This window comes from Rhinoderma darwinii, chromosome 7 (genome assembly GCF_050947455.1).
Source record: "Rhinoderma darwinii isolate aRhiDar2 chromosome 7, aRhiDar2.hap1, whole genome shotgun sequence".
In the NCBI taxonomy this organism is placed as follows: domain Eukaryota; kingdom Metazoa; phylum Chordata; class Amphibia; order Anura; family Rhinodermatidae; genus Rhinoderma; species Rhinoderma darwinii.
The window spans coordinates 121,513,523-121,528,553 of NC_134693.1; the positions used below are offsets into that span (position 1 = coordinate 121,513,523).

The 15,031-nt window shown below is 43.0% G+C and overlaps 1 protein-coding gene across 3 annotated transcripts in view; it reads left to right on the forward strand.

The window, feature by feature from the left end:
* CCDC66 (coiled-coil domain containing 66) overlaps positions 1-15,031 on the forward strand; it is a 50,298-nt gene that overhangs the window by 17,843 nt on the left and 17,424 nt on the right. For all 3 annotated transcript variants that reach the window (XM_075833910.1, XM_075833912.1, XM_075833911.1), the window contains 8 exons: positions 714-841; positions 1,425-1,583; positions 2,109-2,240; positions 2,600-2,817; positions 3,195-3,279; positions 7,770-7,931; positions 8,952-9,096; positions 11,455-11,601. In XM_075833910.1, coding sequence (XP_075690025.1) covers positions 714-841; positions 1,425-1,583; positions 2,109-2,240; positions 2,600-2,817; positions 3,195-3,279; positions 7,770-7,931; positions 8,952-9,096; positions 11,455-11,601 — 1,176 coding nt within the window. The remainder of the gene's footprint in view (positions 1-713; positions 842-1,424; positions 1,584-2,108; positions 2,241-2,599; positions 2,818-3,194; positions 3,280-7,769; positions 7,932-8,951; positions 9,097-11,454; positions 11,602-15,031) is intronic.

Below are 15,031 nucleotides of genomic sequence, written 5' to 3' on the forward strand. Positions count from 1 at the left end.
TAGAGCTGTCAGTTATTCACTGACAGCAAGCCTAGTAGTCTTCGCCTGCGGGCGGGGCCTAATAGGCTTCCGTACTAGGCAGACCAGGAGGCCATTGTTAGGCCTCTGGTTGCTATAGCAACCATCGGCAACAACACGGGTGTCGATCGTTGCCATAGCAACCATCGGTTGTGATCTTACCACCTAGATGCAGCGATCGCTTTTGTTTGCTTCATCTAAGGGGTTAATCGGCCGGATCGGAGGCTAGCTCCGGTCCTGGCCGTTACATCAGGATGTCAGCTGTTACAAACACTTGACATCCGCGGAAAAGACTTCTGTGCTTGGCATACCGAGGCCATTGTTAGGACTCCGGTTGCCGTTGCAAGCAACGGCATCCTGGGAACAGCGGTGCAGGGATGCCGACAGGCTAGAAACCAGCTAGATGCAGCGATCGCTCGATCGCTGCATCTAAGGGGTTAATCGGCAGGATTGGAGCCTAGCTCCGGTCCTGGCCGTTACAACGGGATATCAGCTGTAACATACAGCTGAAACCCGATGGTGATGGCGCGGGCTCAGTCTCTGAGCCCGCTCCATCACGTAGTTATGTGAGAAGGTGCTAACACATTTAGCGCTGATGACGTAACTGTACGTGATTGGACGGGAAGGGGTTAAACTTGATCACAATTCAGCCAAAATATATTATTTAAAAGACATTCTGTGTGTATCTAATATAGATGAACAAGTAGCTCTGAAGAAGAAGCTGAAGGAGGCTGAAAAAGATGGAATAAATCTCCGGCATCGGGAGGCTTATGGCAGAGACTCTTCTGTTTCGGAAAGGACCATTTCTTCTGATCTGCCAAAAGTAAGAAATGCAACCGTTTTCTTTCTATTTTACAGGCTCTACAGTGAAGCTCTGTATTCTGTCGACATTAAAGAATGGTTGGGAGAATTAATTAAACGGCAATTCCATATTATAATCTTAATCGTGTAATACGTCCTCTTCACTGTGTGATTGAAGCATATGATGCTGCAGAAAAACTCCCTATGGCTTCGCTGCTTATCCGTCGGCAGACACAAGCGGCTTTCTCACCGTGGCAATTTCTATATAGAAATGTCCTTAAAATTGAAGTTCACTCGACATTGAGCTCTATCTATAATCTGTGTTGTTTTTTATTTTTATTATAGCCCCAACATATTCTGTAGTACTGTACACCGATTGTAATAAATGACATCAGTCCCTGTCCCCTGTGGAGCTCATAGTCTTCATTCCCTATCTGTACCTACCATAATGGTCTGCCAACCAGGGATAGTTGGATTACTTTCCCAATACAAAGCTCTTTTGGCTTTAACCCGTGGTGTCTGCATATGTGTAAATCTGCCATAGTTTGCTTGTGGACCTGCTTACTAATATACAACATTGCAGTAATTGGGGTTTCTCTTCCTAGAATACATCTTGCAATGATTACAGCACCCCAGTCCAAGAAGATCCCATGCTGAAGACCTCCACTGGTACAGACACCAGCGAATCATCACCACTTGGAAGGGCTTCGAGTTTTAGCTCCCCTGAGCTTCCTGCTGCTATCCGTAGTGCATTTGTGTTAGGGGTAAGACAATGCCGTTAAACTAATTTAAAGGGAAACTCTCACGTTAAATGCTGTCCAATTTGCGTACAGGAGGAGCTGAGCAATTTAATTATGTAATTTTGTGCTGAAAATTCTGTATAACTTGTATTTTATGCTCTTTTTTTTTTTTTTCTCTCTAAACGTATGAGTCCAGGGGGCGGTCTCACTCAATGATTGACAGCTGTCTCTGTATGCACAGTAATGTAGGGTAGGATATCCCTGTCCACTAGGCTCCTAAACTCTGCGTGATAGGGAATATAAATCAAATATAAGTAATACTGAATTTTTCTCCACACCGCTATATATAAACCTGCTCCGCTTCTCCTGCACGCATATTGGACTGCATGTGCAATGTGAAGATTTTTTTTAATTATTTGTTCTGAGATTTGTTTAAATCATTTTCCTCTGTCACAAGATGTTCACTTGATGACATCTCGTTTTTAATTGATTTAAAGGAGATATTCTATTTTGAACCCCCATGTTGAACAGGGTATTTGAATATTACAGGAAGCCGCTCCAATGGACCATCCTTTTAGTGCTGTAAAACGTCAGCAGCAAAGGAGGTGGTTAGAGGAACTGAATAAGCAAAGGGAGGGAGATGCCCTGCGAAAAATGGAAGAAAAGCAAAAGCTTCAAGAGGTATTTTGCAGTTCTAATGTACAGTCATCCACAGCTTAAGATGCCATGTTAAGCCTTAATAAAACATTGAGATCATTTAAACAAATTTTTTTTTTTCTTCGTCCTGTACCCTTGTGCGGCTGTTACTTATTGTAACCATACTGATATACCCATGACCTACAGTATATAGCTATGTGCCCTGGTCCTGTTGCTCCGGTGCAGCCTTGTCCCCACAGTTTAGCATATGCTTTTATTTCCTAGTTTTAAAAGTGCCTTCTACAATTGCCAGAGGCGGCACAATATAGCTTCTATTATGTCCTTTTGATGTTTCCAGTATACTGCATTACTGAGTAGTTATTGTCACTTCTTCTTTGTTTTAGAGTGTTCAACAGGATCACTGGGCAAAGCATTTTGATTCTTTTAAGAAACCAAATCCTATTTCTCAGAATACAGTAACCTTTCAACAGTTAGAAAATCCTCAAGCAACATCAGATCCACTGGGAAGTCCACCTTCTCCTTCTGCTACACATCACCCGCAGGAACAGTTAGAAACTATGAAATCAACTGAGGAAGAACATTTTCAAGGCCAGAAAGCTGGGTAGGCATGGTGATTACTAGGGTGAAAAATAATGATACACTATATGGCCAAAAGTATGTGAATACCCTCGTAATTATTGAGTTCAGGTGTTTCAGCCACACCCATTGCAAACGGTGCATAAAATCAAGCACACAGCCATGTAATCTCCATAGACCATATCCTCTGTTGTATTACTCTACTACAGAGATCCAAACTGCATCTGGAAGTGACATCAGCACAAGAACTGTGCATACCGCATAGTCACCAATACTTCCATACAGGGATTTCTCCTGACATGATAGCCACCAGAAGAGGTGGATGGGGTCGCTTTCTCTTTCTGCAGTCAAAAATCTGCATTTAGTCCTACTTACATGATTATGATTTGACTTGGTTTTTAGGTTCCTGCGTACTATGACCTCTCTATTAGATCCTGTACAGATTGAAGAAAGGGATCGTAAAAGATTGAAGCAACTGGAACATCAGGTATATGCAGACACTTTTATTTATTTGCATTGATAGAGCCACAACCTCCAGCATCTGTGTTGTAGTGATCTGAGAACTACATTTCTTGTTCAGATTTCTATAATATGTATTGATATTGTAGTGACAACACATGGATTTGGATTACCATTCACATTCACACAATGTCCCATTTAACCATTAAGGATGTGAACATTGATCTTTGACAGAGGTGTAGTTTGAAGCTCCTGGGCTCTAATTTAAATACGGAGACAGGGCCTAACCCTGTCACGACATTAAAGGGGTTTTCCGAGATAAAATGACTGTGTTAATGCTTGTAATTTATAAATGTAAATTCATTTGTAATATACTTACATTTTCCAGTTTCCAGATCCTGCCGTGGGGTACTTGACGGGTGACGTCACTCCATGGCCGCTGTTTATCTTCAATTCTTTTCCAGGTATTCACCTCGTCACTTGTGACGTTCCCTGTATGGGCTGTTCTGTTGTAACGCGCATTCGCGGTTCCTGCTGTTCTCTCGAGAACAGCAGGGACCGCGCATGCGCGTTTCGGGCTGTGCAGCAGAACAGCACATACACTGCACGTCACAAGTGACGTGTTGTATACCCGGAAAATAATTGAAGATCAACACAGCGGCCAGAGCCAGTGCAGAGAGTGACGTCACCCGTCAAGTACCCCACAGCAGCATCTGGAAACGGGGCCACTTTGGAAAATGTAAGTATATTACAAATGTATTTACATTTATAAATTACAAGCATTAACACATAGTCATTTTATCTCGGAAAACTCCTTTAAATGCATCGGGGTCCCCTTAGGCTCTGTTTCCATTAGTGCCTGTTTACATCCTCGTCGGGCTCCCGTTCATGGGTTCCGTTTGACCTTTCCGTCGGAAGAACCAATGAACAGAAAGTCAAACGGAAACCATAGCTTCCGTTTCCATTACCATTAACTACAATGGTAATACTTCCGTTGCAAATTTGTTTCCCTTACGTAAGGTTTTGGTTTTAGAACAGAAACGAGAGCGTAGTCGGCTGCACTATTAATTCCGCTTGGCCTTGGTGCATCCGCACCCGCTATTGCTGAAATTGACAGAAATAAATATATTAAGCATTGTCTTGACAGCACCAGAGAATAGGAACTTCTCTGTAGTTGTATATATCTGTCACCAGATTTTAAAGTGACCGCTCATATTTTTATAAATCGTTACTATTTAACCTTCGTAGGTGACTCGAGAATCCTCAATTCGAGAAAATGTATGCTGAGATCCTAATAACTATTTGGCCCTCTTCACACTGAGTTTTTTTTATGCGGAAACCTTGTCAGAAAACGCATCCCATTGATTTCAATAAGAGGCGGAGGCGTTTTTCCCCACGAGCGGTAAAACCGTCTCACGGGAAAAAGCGACGTGCCCTTCCTTCCGGAGTGTACGTCTCTGACCTCCCATTGACATCAATGAGAGGCAGAGAGAGCGTTTTCCGCGGCGCTCAATCGCCGCAGGCGGAAAAAGCGGCAAACGGCGTACAGGCAGATGAAAATCTGCCTTTAAAATTCCAGATGGAATTGCTGCACTCCTTGAAGAAGTGTTCAGGTGCTGTAAGGTTTCGGGTTGGATATCCCACATTGTATAAACAAAGAATAACCCTGGCACTCAATAGAAGAGATGAAAGTACAAGCAAATGTGGATTTTTGGAATGCTTTATTTTCAAGGTATAAATGGTTTCTAACAGGTGTTTTTTTTTTTTTAAGACGTCTCGGCATATCCCAGGCCTTTGTCACAATCACTTTTGTAGTATAAAGAGAGAGAAAACAATCTAAGTATTACATACATGTAAAGAGTAATCACTCGTGTAGATATAGTACAGTGGTATTTTTCAGACGCTGACGTAGCTATAGCGTAGGAGGATTTGCATAATGACAAAGCATAATCGATGACAATCAGATTGAACATAAAGAGCGCGGATCTTTCAGCTCCTTGTATATATGAGCGGATGTCGTCACGATTTTTGAGCATTAATTCGAGGCCAGAGGAGAAATGGCTCTGTTGTACAAAACTTTGCGTCAATACATCTACACAATGCCAGATCCTTAATTTTACCTTCACATGATGTGAACAGAGCCATTTCTCCTCTGGCCTCCAATTAATGCTCAAAAATTGTGACGGCATCCGCTCACTTATACAGAAAGCCGATAGGTGCGCTCTTTATGTTCAATCTGATTGTCATCGATTATGTTTTGTCATTATGCAAATCCTCCCGCGCTATAGCTATGTCAGCGTCTGAAAAATACCACTGTACTATACCTACACGAGTGATTACTCTTTACATGTATGTAATACTTCCATTGTGTTCTTTCTCTTTATACGACAAAAGCGATTGTGACAAAGGCCTGGGATATGCCGAGACTTTCTAAAAAAAATTGCCTGTTTCAAAGAAACCATTTATACCTTGAATATAAAGCCTTTAAAAAATCCACATTTGCTTCTACTTTCATCTCTTCTATTGAGTGCTAGGGTTATTCTTTGTTTATATTATAGGGTTGTCACAATACCAGAATTTGGATTTCTATACCAATACTTAGAGTAGTATTGCGATACTTGATACCAAAACGATACTTTGCCAACTAAAAAAATCAAAAACCTCAAATATAAAGGCCTTCCATTTTCTGATGTGAGACACATGGTGTTCTCAATTTTGAACCTCCATGTGCCTGACATTAATAGTAATTAACCCCATCATGTACCTCACATTAACCCAATGTTGCCCACTACAGCTGTGAACGAGGTACTTGATGGGATCACTTACTATAATGATTATAGTGGGCCTCATTGGGTTAATGTGTGAGGGAAATAATGTGGTTAATTCACATGGCTGTGTTCGGTGCATGAGATACAGACCGTATGTCACCCGCTTTTCCTGGATCCAACATAGTTCGGAAAGCCATGTGCCTCACATTAATAAGTGAGCTCATCATTTCCCTCACATAATGGCAATATTGGGGTTAATGTGGGTCCCATTAACCCCAATGTTGCCAAATGCTGTCTGCCTTTATTTCAAGCTTGTGCTCTGCTGTAATACCTGCCTGGGGCCGATCTGTCACTGCACTGGCGACACAGGCACATCATTAGGAAACATGCCGCTCGTGACAGTCCCCACCCTGCCCCTGTCTCGCATTCTCAGTTTATCATTGGTGGCAGTAGAGAAAGGAAGGAGGAGCGTTCCTCTCTTACTGTGACGCGGCCGCTACTAATGACGAGCATGGCGTCGCAGTAGGCGGGAAGAACGCTCCTCCTTCCTTTCTCTACTGCCACCAATGATAAACTGAGAATGTGGGAAAGGGTCACTGTAAGAAGTGAACATCGCGAGTGCTTTACACCGCGCACACGCAGTGTTCTCTTCCTTGATTTCAATACTAAGCTGTGCGGCCACACAGCTTAGTATCGAAATACATAAATTGACGGTATTGAACAGTTTTCCCCTGCACAGCATCGAAATGGTATCGAAATTTTGATGCATCGTGCATCCCTAATAATATATTATGTATATTCTACATCCCATATAAAAAAATATATGTATGTGTGTGTTTTTTTTTTTTGTTTTTTTTTTTTTGAAGGAACGGGAGAAGATTTACTAAATGATACATCCCAGACTGCAGTCTCTAAAGATTACTCTCCAGAACAGTTAAATCCTTGAAATAAGTCATTGTCTCATCAGTGATTGTGTCATGCTAGATCTTTTTTGATTTATGAATGAAAACATGGCTTTTCTGGCAGTCAACAGATTTAAAATGAAATCCCTCATGTGGGAAACCAATCATCTAAAAACAAGGAAAATTTTGTTCTTCACAAGAAAAGAACAAAAATGCACTACTGAAATGCTTGGAGACATAGCTGTGAGTAGTTAGTTATAGTGATAGTTCGATCAGCTGCTACGGAGTTTCATTGAGGATAATATATTGCAAAACAGGAAAAACATACTTCCCAATAACACCCATGTATACTCACAAAATTAAGTGGAGGAAGTATGTGGATTGCGGAGGTTAATATTAAACTTGGAGATTAATAAAAATGTGCCAGTTTTTAGTTACTTTGTAATGATTTTGAATTAGTTTGGCCTGTAGTTTAGTGAATGGCTCCGCCATAGTATTCAATTGTATCTGCATCCTTAGGATGCAGATACAATCGAATGTGGCAGTCGCCCGGCGACGCTACAGGTCTGGACAACTAGCGTCTGCAGTCGTCCAGTTAAGGACCCCGGCTCTATAGTGACAGGAAACTAGCAAGATACTGAAATAAGCTTGGGATGTGACTGAAGCAGAAAACATCACATGACTCAAAATCGGTACAAAGAACATTTTTTTTGCAGGAGTTAATTAAACAATTTATGTAGAGGTGAAATGTTTTCTTAAAGTTTCTGCATAACCGGACGTACCGCAAATGCCATCGTGATTTCCATTACATTTAATTTCACAAATTTGTGTTTTCTTTAACTTGCCAGAAAGCCATAGCAGCTCAAGTAGAAGAAAAGCGTAGGAGAAAGCAACTGGAAGAAGAACAAAGAAAAAGGGAAGAACAGGAGGAGGAGAGGCGATTGTCGCAAGAGCGGGAACAGATGCGTCAACAGTACGAGGAAGATTCATTTAAACAGAAAAAAAAAGAAGTACGAGTCTATTTCAATGTATTTATAGCAATCATTAATCTTACAACCTGTGATATCAGGCTGTGCTATTCATTTTTACTCTTCTGGATGTTCATGAATCATCTTTTTAAAGGGGGTTTCCCCACATAGACATCTATGGCATATCCACAGGACAGGTGGGGGTCCAACATCAGAGACCCTTACATAGTGAGAGAAAAAGGGTCCCCTTGACTTCGGTTCCACTAGGTGAGGTGGTCGCCACATTTAGACAGAGATTGAATAGAGAGGTTGTCACGATGCGGGGTGTGGACCCACTGGGCAGTACCGCGTAGCGGGATGGCAGCTGGCCAAACAGGTAAGTACAGAGTTCAATTAGTTCAGCGAGGGTACCTGAGGCAATCGGCAGTAGCGAGGCAGGCACGTCCAGGACCAGGCGGCGGGAAGTCGTCAGGTGAGGCGTAGCCGATCAAGCGTAGACTGTAGCACAGCACGGCAATAGCACTAGGCAGCACGGAAACAGGATACGGGATACAGGAGCAAGGTACACTGGGAAACTGGAAGACCCTGGGAGACCATAAGCACGACAAACGAAGGGTAACAAATAACGCTCTGGCAAAGAGCAAGAGGACAGAGCCCTATTTATAGCCAAGGGCATCCTGGGCTAGATTGCAGACTTCCTGCAAAAATGCGCACACTGGCCCTTTTAAGGCCGTGCCCGCCGGAGACACTCGAGGTCCGGAAGTGAGTGCCGCTGCCTCACAGGAGGACGACGCTGCAGCGAGGTAAGATGTCCATGGCCACGGCCGTCGAGGTTAACGACCGAACGACAGACCGTGGCCATAGACGTTAGAGGTGGCTGCGGCTCTCTCCATTTAAGTGTATGGGAGGTACGTAAAAAAGCCAGGCCTCACCTGTCTGAGCCGGGCACCACAAGCCGGTTTTGGCATATCCTGTGAATAAGTCTGAATGATAAAATACATTTAATGCTTTCTGATTTACATCTACTTTTTTTTAACCTTCCTTTTCCCTGTGGACTGATAGGAGGTTCTTGACCTGAAGACAAGAGAATTGTACCACAGTATGCAGAGAGCACAGGAGGAAGCGCAGCGGCTGAAGCAGGAGCAGCGGATGCGTCACTTACTGCAGAAGGGACATGATATATCTAATCTACAGAAAAATGTCGCTGGTAAACACGGGCAGTTTAGAAAATTACTATTCATGGTTTTATTTGTTGAGGTTGGAAGTATAATTTAGTGGGAAACTGATGTAACAGATTTTGAATTACCACGTCTTTTATGTAAGAAAAAAAGTCTTTCAACACCCATATTACATATCTGCAGAAGTAACTACCTCTTAAAAGGGAGTCGGTCACCAGGTGTCTGTTGCCCCATCTAAGGGCAGTATAAAGTAGTGACCAAGACCCCAATTCCATCCCAATATTGCTTTTTAATAATCTGTAGTTTTTATAAGATTCACTATCTCCTGCAGCCCATATTCATGAGCTGCGGCTAGCCCCGCCCTCCCACTGATGATTGACAGCTTTCCCCATACTGTGCATAGGGAGAAAGCTGACAATCAGCGACGGGTGGTTGAGGCCTGCTGCAGCACATGAATGTTAAGGACTACATAGCGCGGTGCATTCTGTACTCCTCTGTTTATAAGCTGCGACTAGCCCTGCCCAGCCACCGCTGATTGACTGCTCTCTCCCCATACAGTGAATAGGGAGAAAGCGGTCAATCATGGGCGGGAGGGCTATAAATGGTTTGCCCCTACAAAAGCCGCTATGTGTCGAGTGCTCTGGGAGCCACTTCAATCCGAAAGGTGGTGTCTCTTATTAGACAACTACTTTAATTTTTAAAGGGCCTGACATAAGAGCTAAAGTCTGATTGGTTGCAATCAGCAACTACTCCACTTTTTTCTTTTGCATTAGTTTTTATAAATCTCCCACACTATGGTGCCTCATTTATCAAAAATGTGTAATAGAAAAGCTGGCCATGTTGCCCATAGCAACCAATTGCAGTGTAGCTCATGTTTTTTAGAGCAGTTTAAAAAAAAAAAAAAAAAACAATTAAGCGGAGCTCTGAATGACCTTTTATGGGCATCAAGATTTTTTTAATGACAATTTATCAAAACTATCAAAGGAAATTCCATTTGTTTTTCATAGGTTTGTTGAGGTGGAACGGCTATAATTTTCCACTGAAATGGTTTTATTTTAACTAGTTACTGACTAATTGGGATTTCTCCCATATGCATTCAGGGAAATTGTGTGTATTAGCAGCGAATTCTATAAAAATAATAAGCATAACGCAAAATATAAAAACTTTGAAAGCAGTTTTCCCTTCCCAGAGGTTGGATACCCACTGATCATAAAGTATTGGCATATCCTAGCAAAATGGCATGACTATTTTTGTTTTTTCTGTGATATATATATAACTAAAATACAGTGTTAAAATAAGGCCATTCCATTTAACCTCTTTACGACGAAGGACGGATATATCCTTCCTGTGCAGGTGCTAGTTCTCGCAAAAGGACGGATATATCCGTCCTCTGATCGCGCGGGTACTGCCAGTGTACCCATGCAATCAGCGGCAAGAGCACGGCTGTTATACACAGCTTGGGTCCTGCCGGAATTGAAGCGCGCTCCGATTCTGTCTGTTTAACCCATTAGATGCCGCTACATCTAATGTGTTTGACAGAGGGAGGGAGCAAAAAAACTGCAAAATTGTCTCTTCTCCAATCCCCCCCCCCCCATAAAAAAATATAAATAAAAGTTAATCTACAAGTCCTATGTACCCCAAAATAGTACTAATGAAAACGACACCTTGGCCCGCAATAATCAAGCCCACATACGGCCACATTGACGTAAAAACCAAAAAGTTACGGCTCTTGGAATGCGGCAATGCAAAAACAAGTAATTTTTTTTCTAAAAGGGCTTTTATTGTGCAAACATAGGAAAACATCTAAAACCTTTACATATTTGGTATCCCCGTAATCGTGCCGACCCATAGAATAAAGGTAACATGCTATTTACGCTGCATAGTAAACGGCGTAAATTTGTAACGTGAAAATCAATGCTGGAATAGCTGCTTATTTTCAATTCTCTCCTAAAATAAAGTTAATAAAAGTTAATTGATATATTATAAGCATCTAAAAATGGTGCAATTACAAAATACAACTCGTTCCGCAAAAGACAAGCTCTTATACGGCTATGTCGACGGAATAAAAAAAAAAAAAGTTACGACTCTTGGAATGCGACCGTGAAAAAACAAAAAATAATCCTTGGTCATTGAGGGGTTAAGCACGAGTATCACTTGGTAAATGTGTGTTTTTGTTTGTTTTGTTTTTAAATCGCATTCTGATTGGCAGAATATGTACTTTTCTTTAAATATTTTATTTATTTCTAATCTAGAAATCCTGGAATAACGATCAATCCAGGTTGTGGTTAGTTTATTCAGCCTCTATTTCTTTATTTGATATTTTATGTCAAAGGCTTGTTGTGCTGTAAATACCTTAGTACATTAAATGACGTTTTTATTATCTTCAGGTGACACGGTGCACTCCGAGATCAGCAGGGCTGCAAGCCGCGCCACTGATGTCATATCAGATGATTATCAGAATGTCACCAACCGTGTTCTGAAACCAGGCACTTTAACCGTTACTTCACCGAGGAAAGACACGGCAGTTCAAACAGGTAATATAATTGATCGTTTCTCACTTAGTGATGTTAGCAGGAAAGTGTTTTTCAGTGGTATTGGGTAGAGCTGGATCATGCATTTGAATGTCAGTAGTTCTGTTCATTTTGATACATTATGGCATAGCATAAAATCTGTTCTAACAAAGTGTCTGTGTTATCCATAGCAACCATCGGATTGCATCTTGTCCATACATCTGCTTTATAGATTGTATACATACAGTGTTGTGAAATATTATTTCTTGCTCATCTCATTGGGGGATACAATCCGCTGGTATATGCTGTTGCCATTAGGAGGCTTGACACGAAGGCCCTGTTCACACACCGTTTTTTTACACGGTTTTTGCCGCGGAAACCGCTGCAAAAAAAAGGCAGAGATTGCCTTCCATTGTTTTCAACAAAAAGTGTGGCGAAATTTCTGTGTTTTTTCTATTCCCCCGCAAAAAAAAAGTTAATCAATAAATTATATGTACCCCAAATGGTGATGTTTAAAAAATACAACTTGTCCCACAAAAACAAGACCTTCTACAGCTATGTCGACGCAAAAATAAAAGTTATAGCTCTTGGAATGCGACGATGGAAAAACGTAAAAAATAGCTTGGTCATTAAAGAGGCTCTGTCACCAGATTTTGCAACCCCTATCTGCTATTGCAGCAGATCGGCGCTGCAATGTAGATTACAGTAACGTTTTTATTTTTTAAAAACGAGCATTTTTGGCCAAGTTATGGCCATTTTTGTATTTATGCAAATGAGGCTTGCAAAAGTCCAACTGGGCGTGTATTATGTGCGTACATCGGGGCGTGTTTACTACTTTTACTAGCTGGGCGTTCTGACGAGAAGTATCATCCACTTCTCTTCAGAACGCCCAGCTTCTGGCAGTGCAGACACACAGTGTGTTCTCGAGAGATCACGCTGTGTCGTCACTCACAGGTCCTGCATCGTGTCAGACGAGCGAGGACACATCGGCACCAGAGGCTACAGATGATTCTGCAGCAGCATTGGCGTTTGCAGGTAAGTCGATGTAGCTACTTACCTGCAAATGCTGATGCTGCTGCAGAATCAACTGTAGCCTCTGGTGCCGACACGATGCAGGACCTGTGAGTGACGTGTCAGATCTGCACTGCCAGAAGCTGGGCGTTGTGAAGAGAAGTGGATGATACTTCTCATCAGAACGCCCAGCTAGTAAAAGTAGTAAACACGCCCCGATGTACGCACATAATACACGCCCAGTTGTACTTTTACTTTTCAACACGCCCAGTTGTACTTTTGCAAGCCTCATTTGCATGAATACGAAAATGGTCATAACTTGGCCAAAAATGCTCGTTTTTAAAAAATAAAAACGTTACTGTAATCTACATTGCAGCGCCGATCTGCTGCAATAGGAGATAGGGGTTGCAAAATCTGGTGACAGAGCCTCTTTTTAAGGTTTAAAATAGGCCGGTCATTAAAGGGTTAAAGGAACAATAAACATTCAAAATGCATATAAAAATATATCCCAGCACTTCCTACTTTCCTTTGATCTAATTTGTCTCATATTACAATCTAAACCGAGAAATATATAAGTAATCTCTGTGTGTCCCAGGAGCTCAGCCATGTCCCTCCTCCTCCTCCTCACTGCCCTGTGTCTGGCTGTAAGACAACTGGCTGCAGCAGGAAAAATTGTTAAGCCACACCCTTTGTTTAAGCCCAGCCCCTCAGCCATTCCCTAGCAGGAAACTAACCCCTTGTGTTCTCTGCAGGATTTCTACAAGATGTTTCAGGAACATGCAGAAACTCCTGTAGTCTAAGGGTATGTTCACACGACAGCGTCCGTAACGGCTGAAATTACGGGGATGTTTTCAGGAGAAAACATCCCCGTAATTTCAGCCGTAACGGCATGTGCAGGCGCTTGAACGCCGCGTCCATTACGGACATAATTGGCGCTGCTTTTCATTGGAGTCCATGAATAACGGCTCCAATTACGCCCCACGAAGTGACAGGTAAATATACGCCTCGTGTGAACAGACATTGCTTTCAATGGGCAGATGTTTGTCAACACTATCGAGGCGCATTTTTCGGACGTAATTCGGGGCAAAAACGCCTGAATTACGTCCGTAATTAGTGTGTGTGAACATACCCTAACAAACCGTGGGGGCAAATAGATCTCCTTCAAATATATCTACTTTTATCATCCATTTCTAAATACCAAAGACCATTTGGGGTGATACATTTTCATTAGAAGAGGCATTTTTAAGGAGGGTAATTACTGTACGTTGATCTGTGTGAGACATAATTAACTAAATGGTCATGTTTTAATAAGGTGGGGAGGATTGACTAACACACTCCCAAGTATGCCATCTGTATTTTCTGTGCAGCATGTGCCATATTCTCCTAAATGGTGCACACATGTTGAACACTCACGCCATTATTTCCCAGCATTGCTTTTTTCCAGTAAGTAGAGGAGAACTTTCATAAACCAGACACTCTTGGTGCACGTGGAATTTCCCTTTTACTGACCCAAACTAGAATTGTAAGTTGTGGTGGGCCATAATTATTACGGTGTTCGCAATGAATTTGTTAAGGCAGTTAGGCCAGAAAAAGTGCATGTTAGTAAATCTCCCCTAGTATAAGTTGGGAAGCTCGAGCAGTAGATGTGCTTTGTTAGTTTAGCCCAGGGGTCTCAAGCACGTGGCTCGCGGGCTGCATGCGGCCCCTGAGGCTGTCATCTGCGGCCCGCGGGACACAGCCGCTAGTATCGGCTCTGCTCCGGGACACTGGAATTCCCTGACATCGCTGTCCATATGTGGACAGTGTTGTCAGGGTCTTCCCCAGAGCTGGACAGTGATGTCAGGAGCACAGCTGGAGTCCCAGTAGGAGTGCTAGAAGCGTCTCTGCTCCAGGACTCCAGCTCTGGGAAACCCCCTGACATCACTGTCCATATGTGGACACTGATGTCAGTTGCTTCCCCAGAGTTCCGGAGCAGAGCCTTTACTAGTGCTCTGCTCTGGGGTTGCCCCTAACATCACAATCCGGTCCAGGAGGATCCCCTGACGTCACTGTGTATGTCGACTACGCTCTGGCTGGGGATTCGACTCCTAGAGGGAGCGCTAATGGGGGGGGGGGGTGTGTGGCACTATCTACAAGGGGTGTGTGTGGCGGCATCTACAGAGGGCACTGTGGCGGCATCTACAGAGGGCACTGTGGCGGCATCTACAGAGGGCACTGTGGCGGCATCTACAGAGGGCACTGTGGCGGCATCTACAGAGGGCACTGTGGCGGCATCTACAGAGGGCACTGTGGCGGCATCTACAGAGGGCACTGTGGCGGCGGCATCTACAGAGGGCACTGTGGCGGCGGCATCTACAGAGGGCACTGTGGCGGCGGCATCTACAGAGGGCACTGGCGGCGGCATCTACAGAGGGCACTGGCGGCGGCATCTACAGAGGGCACT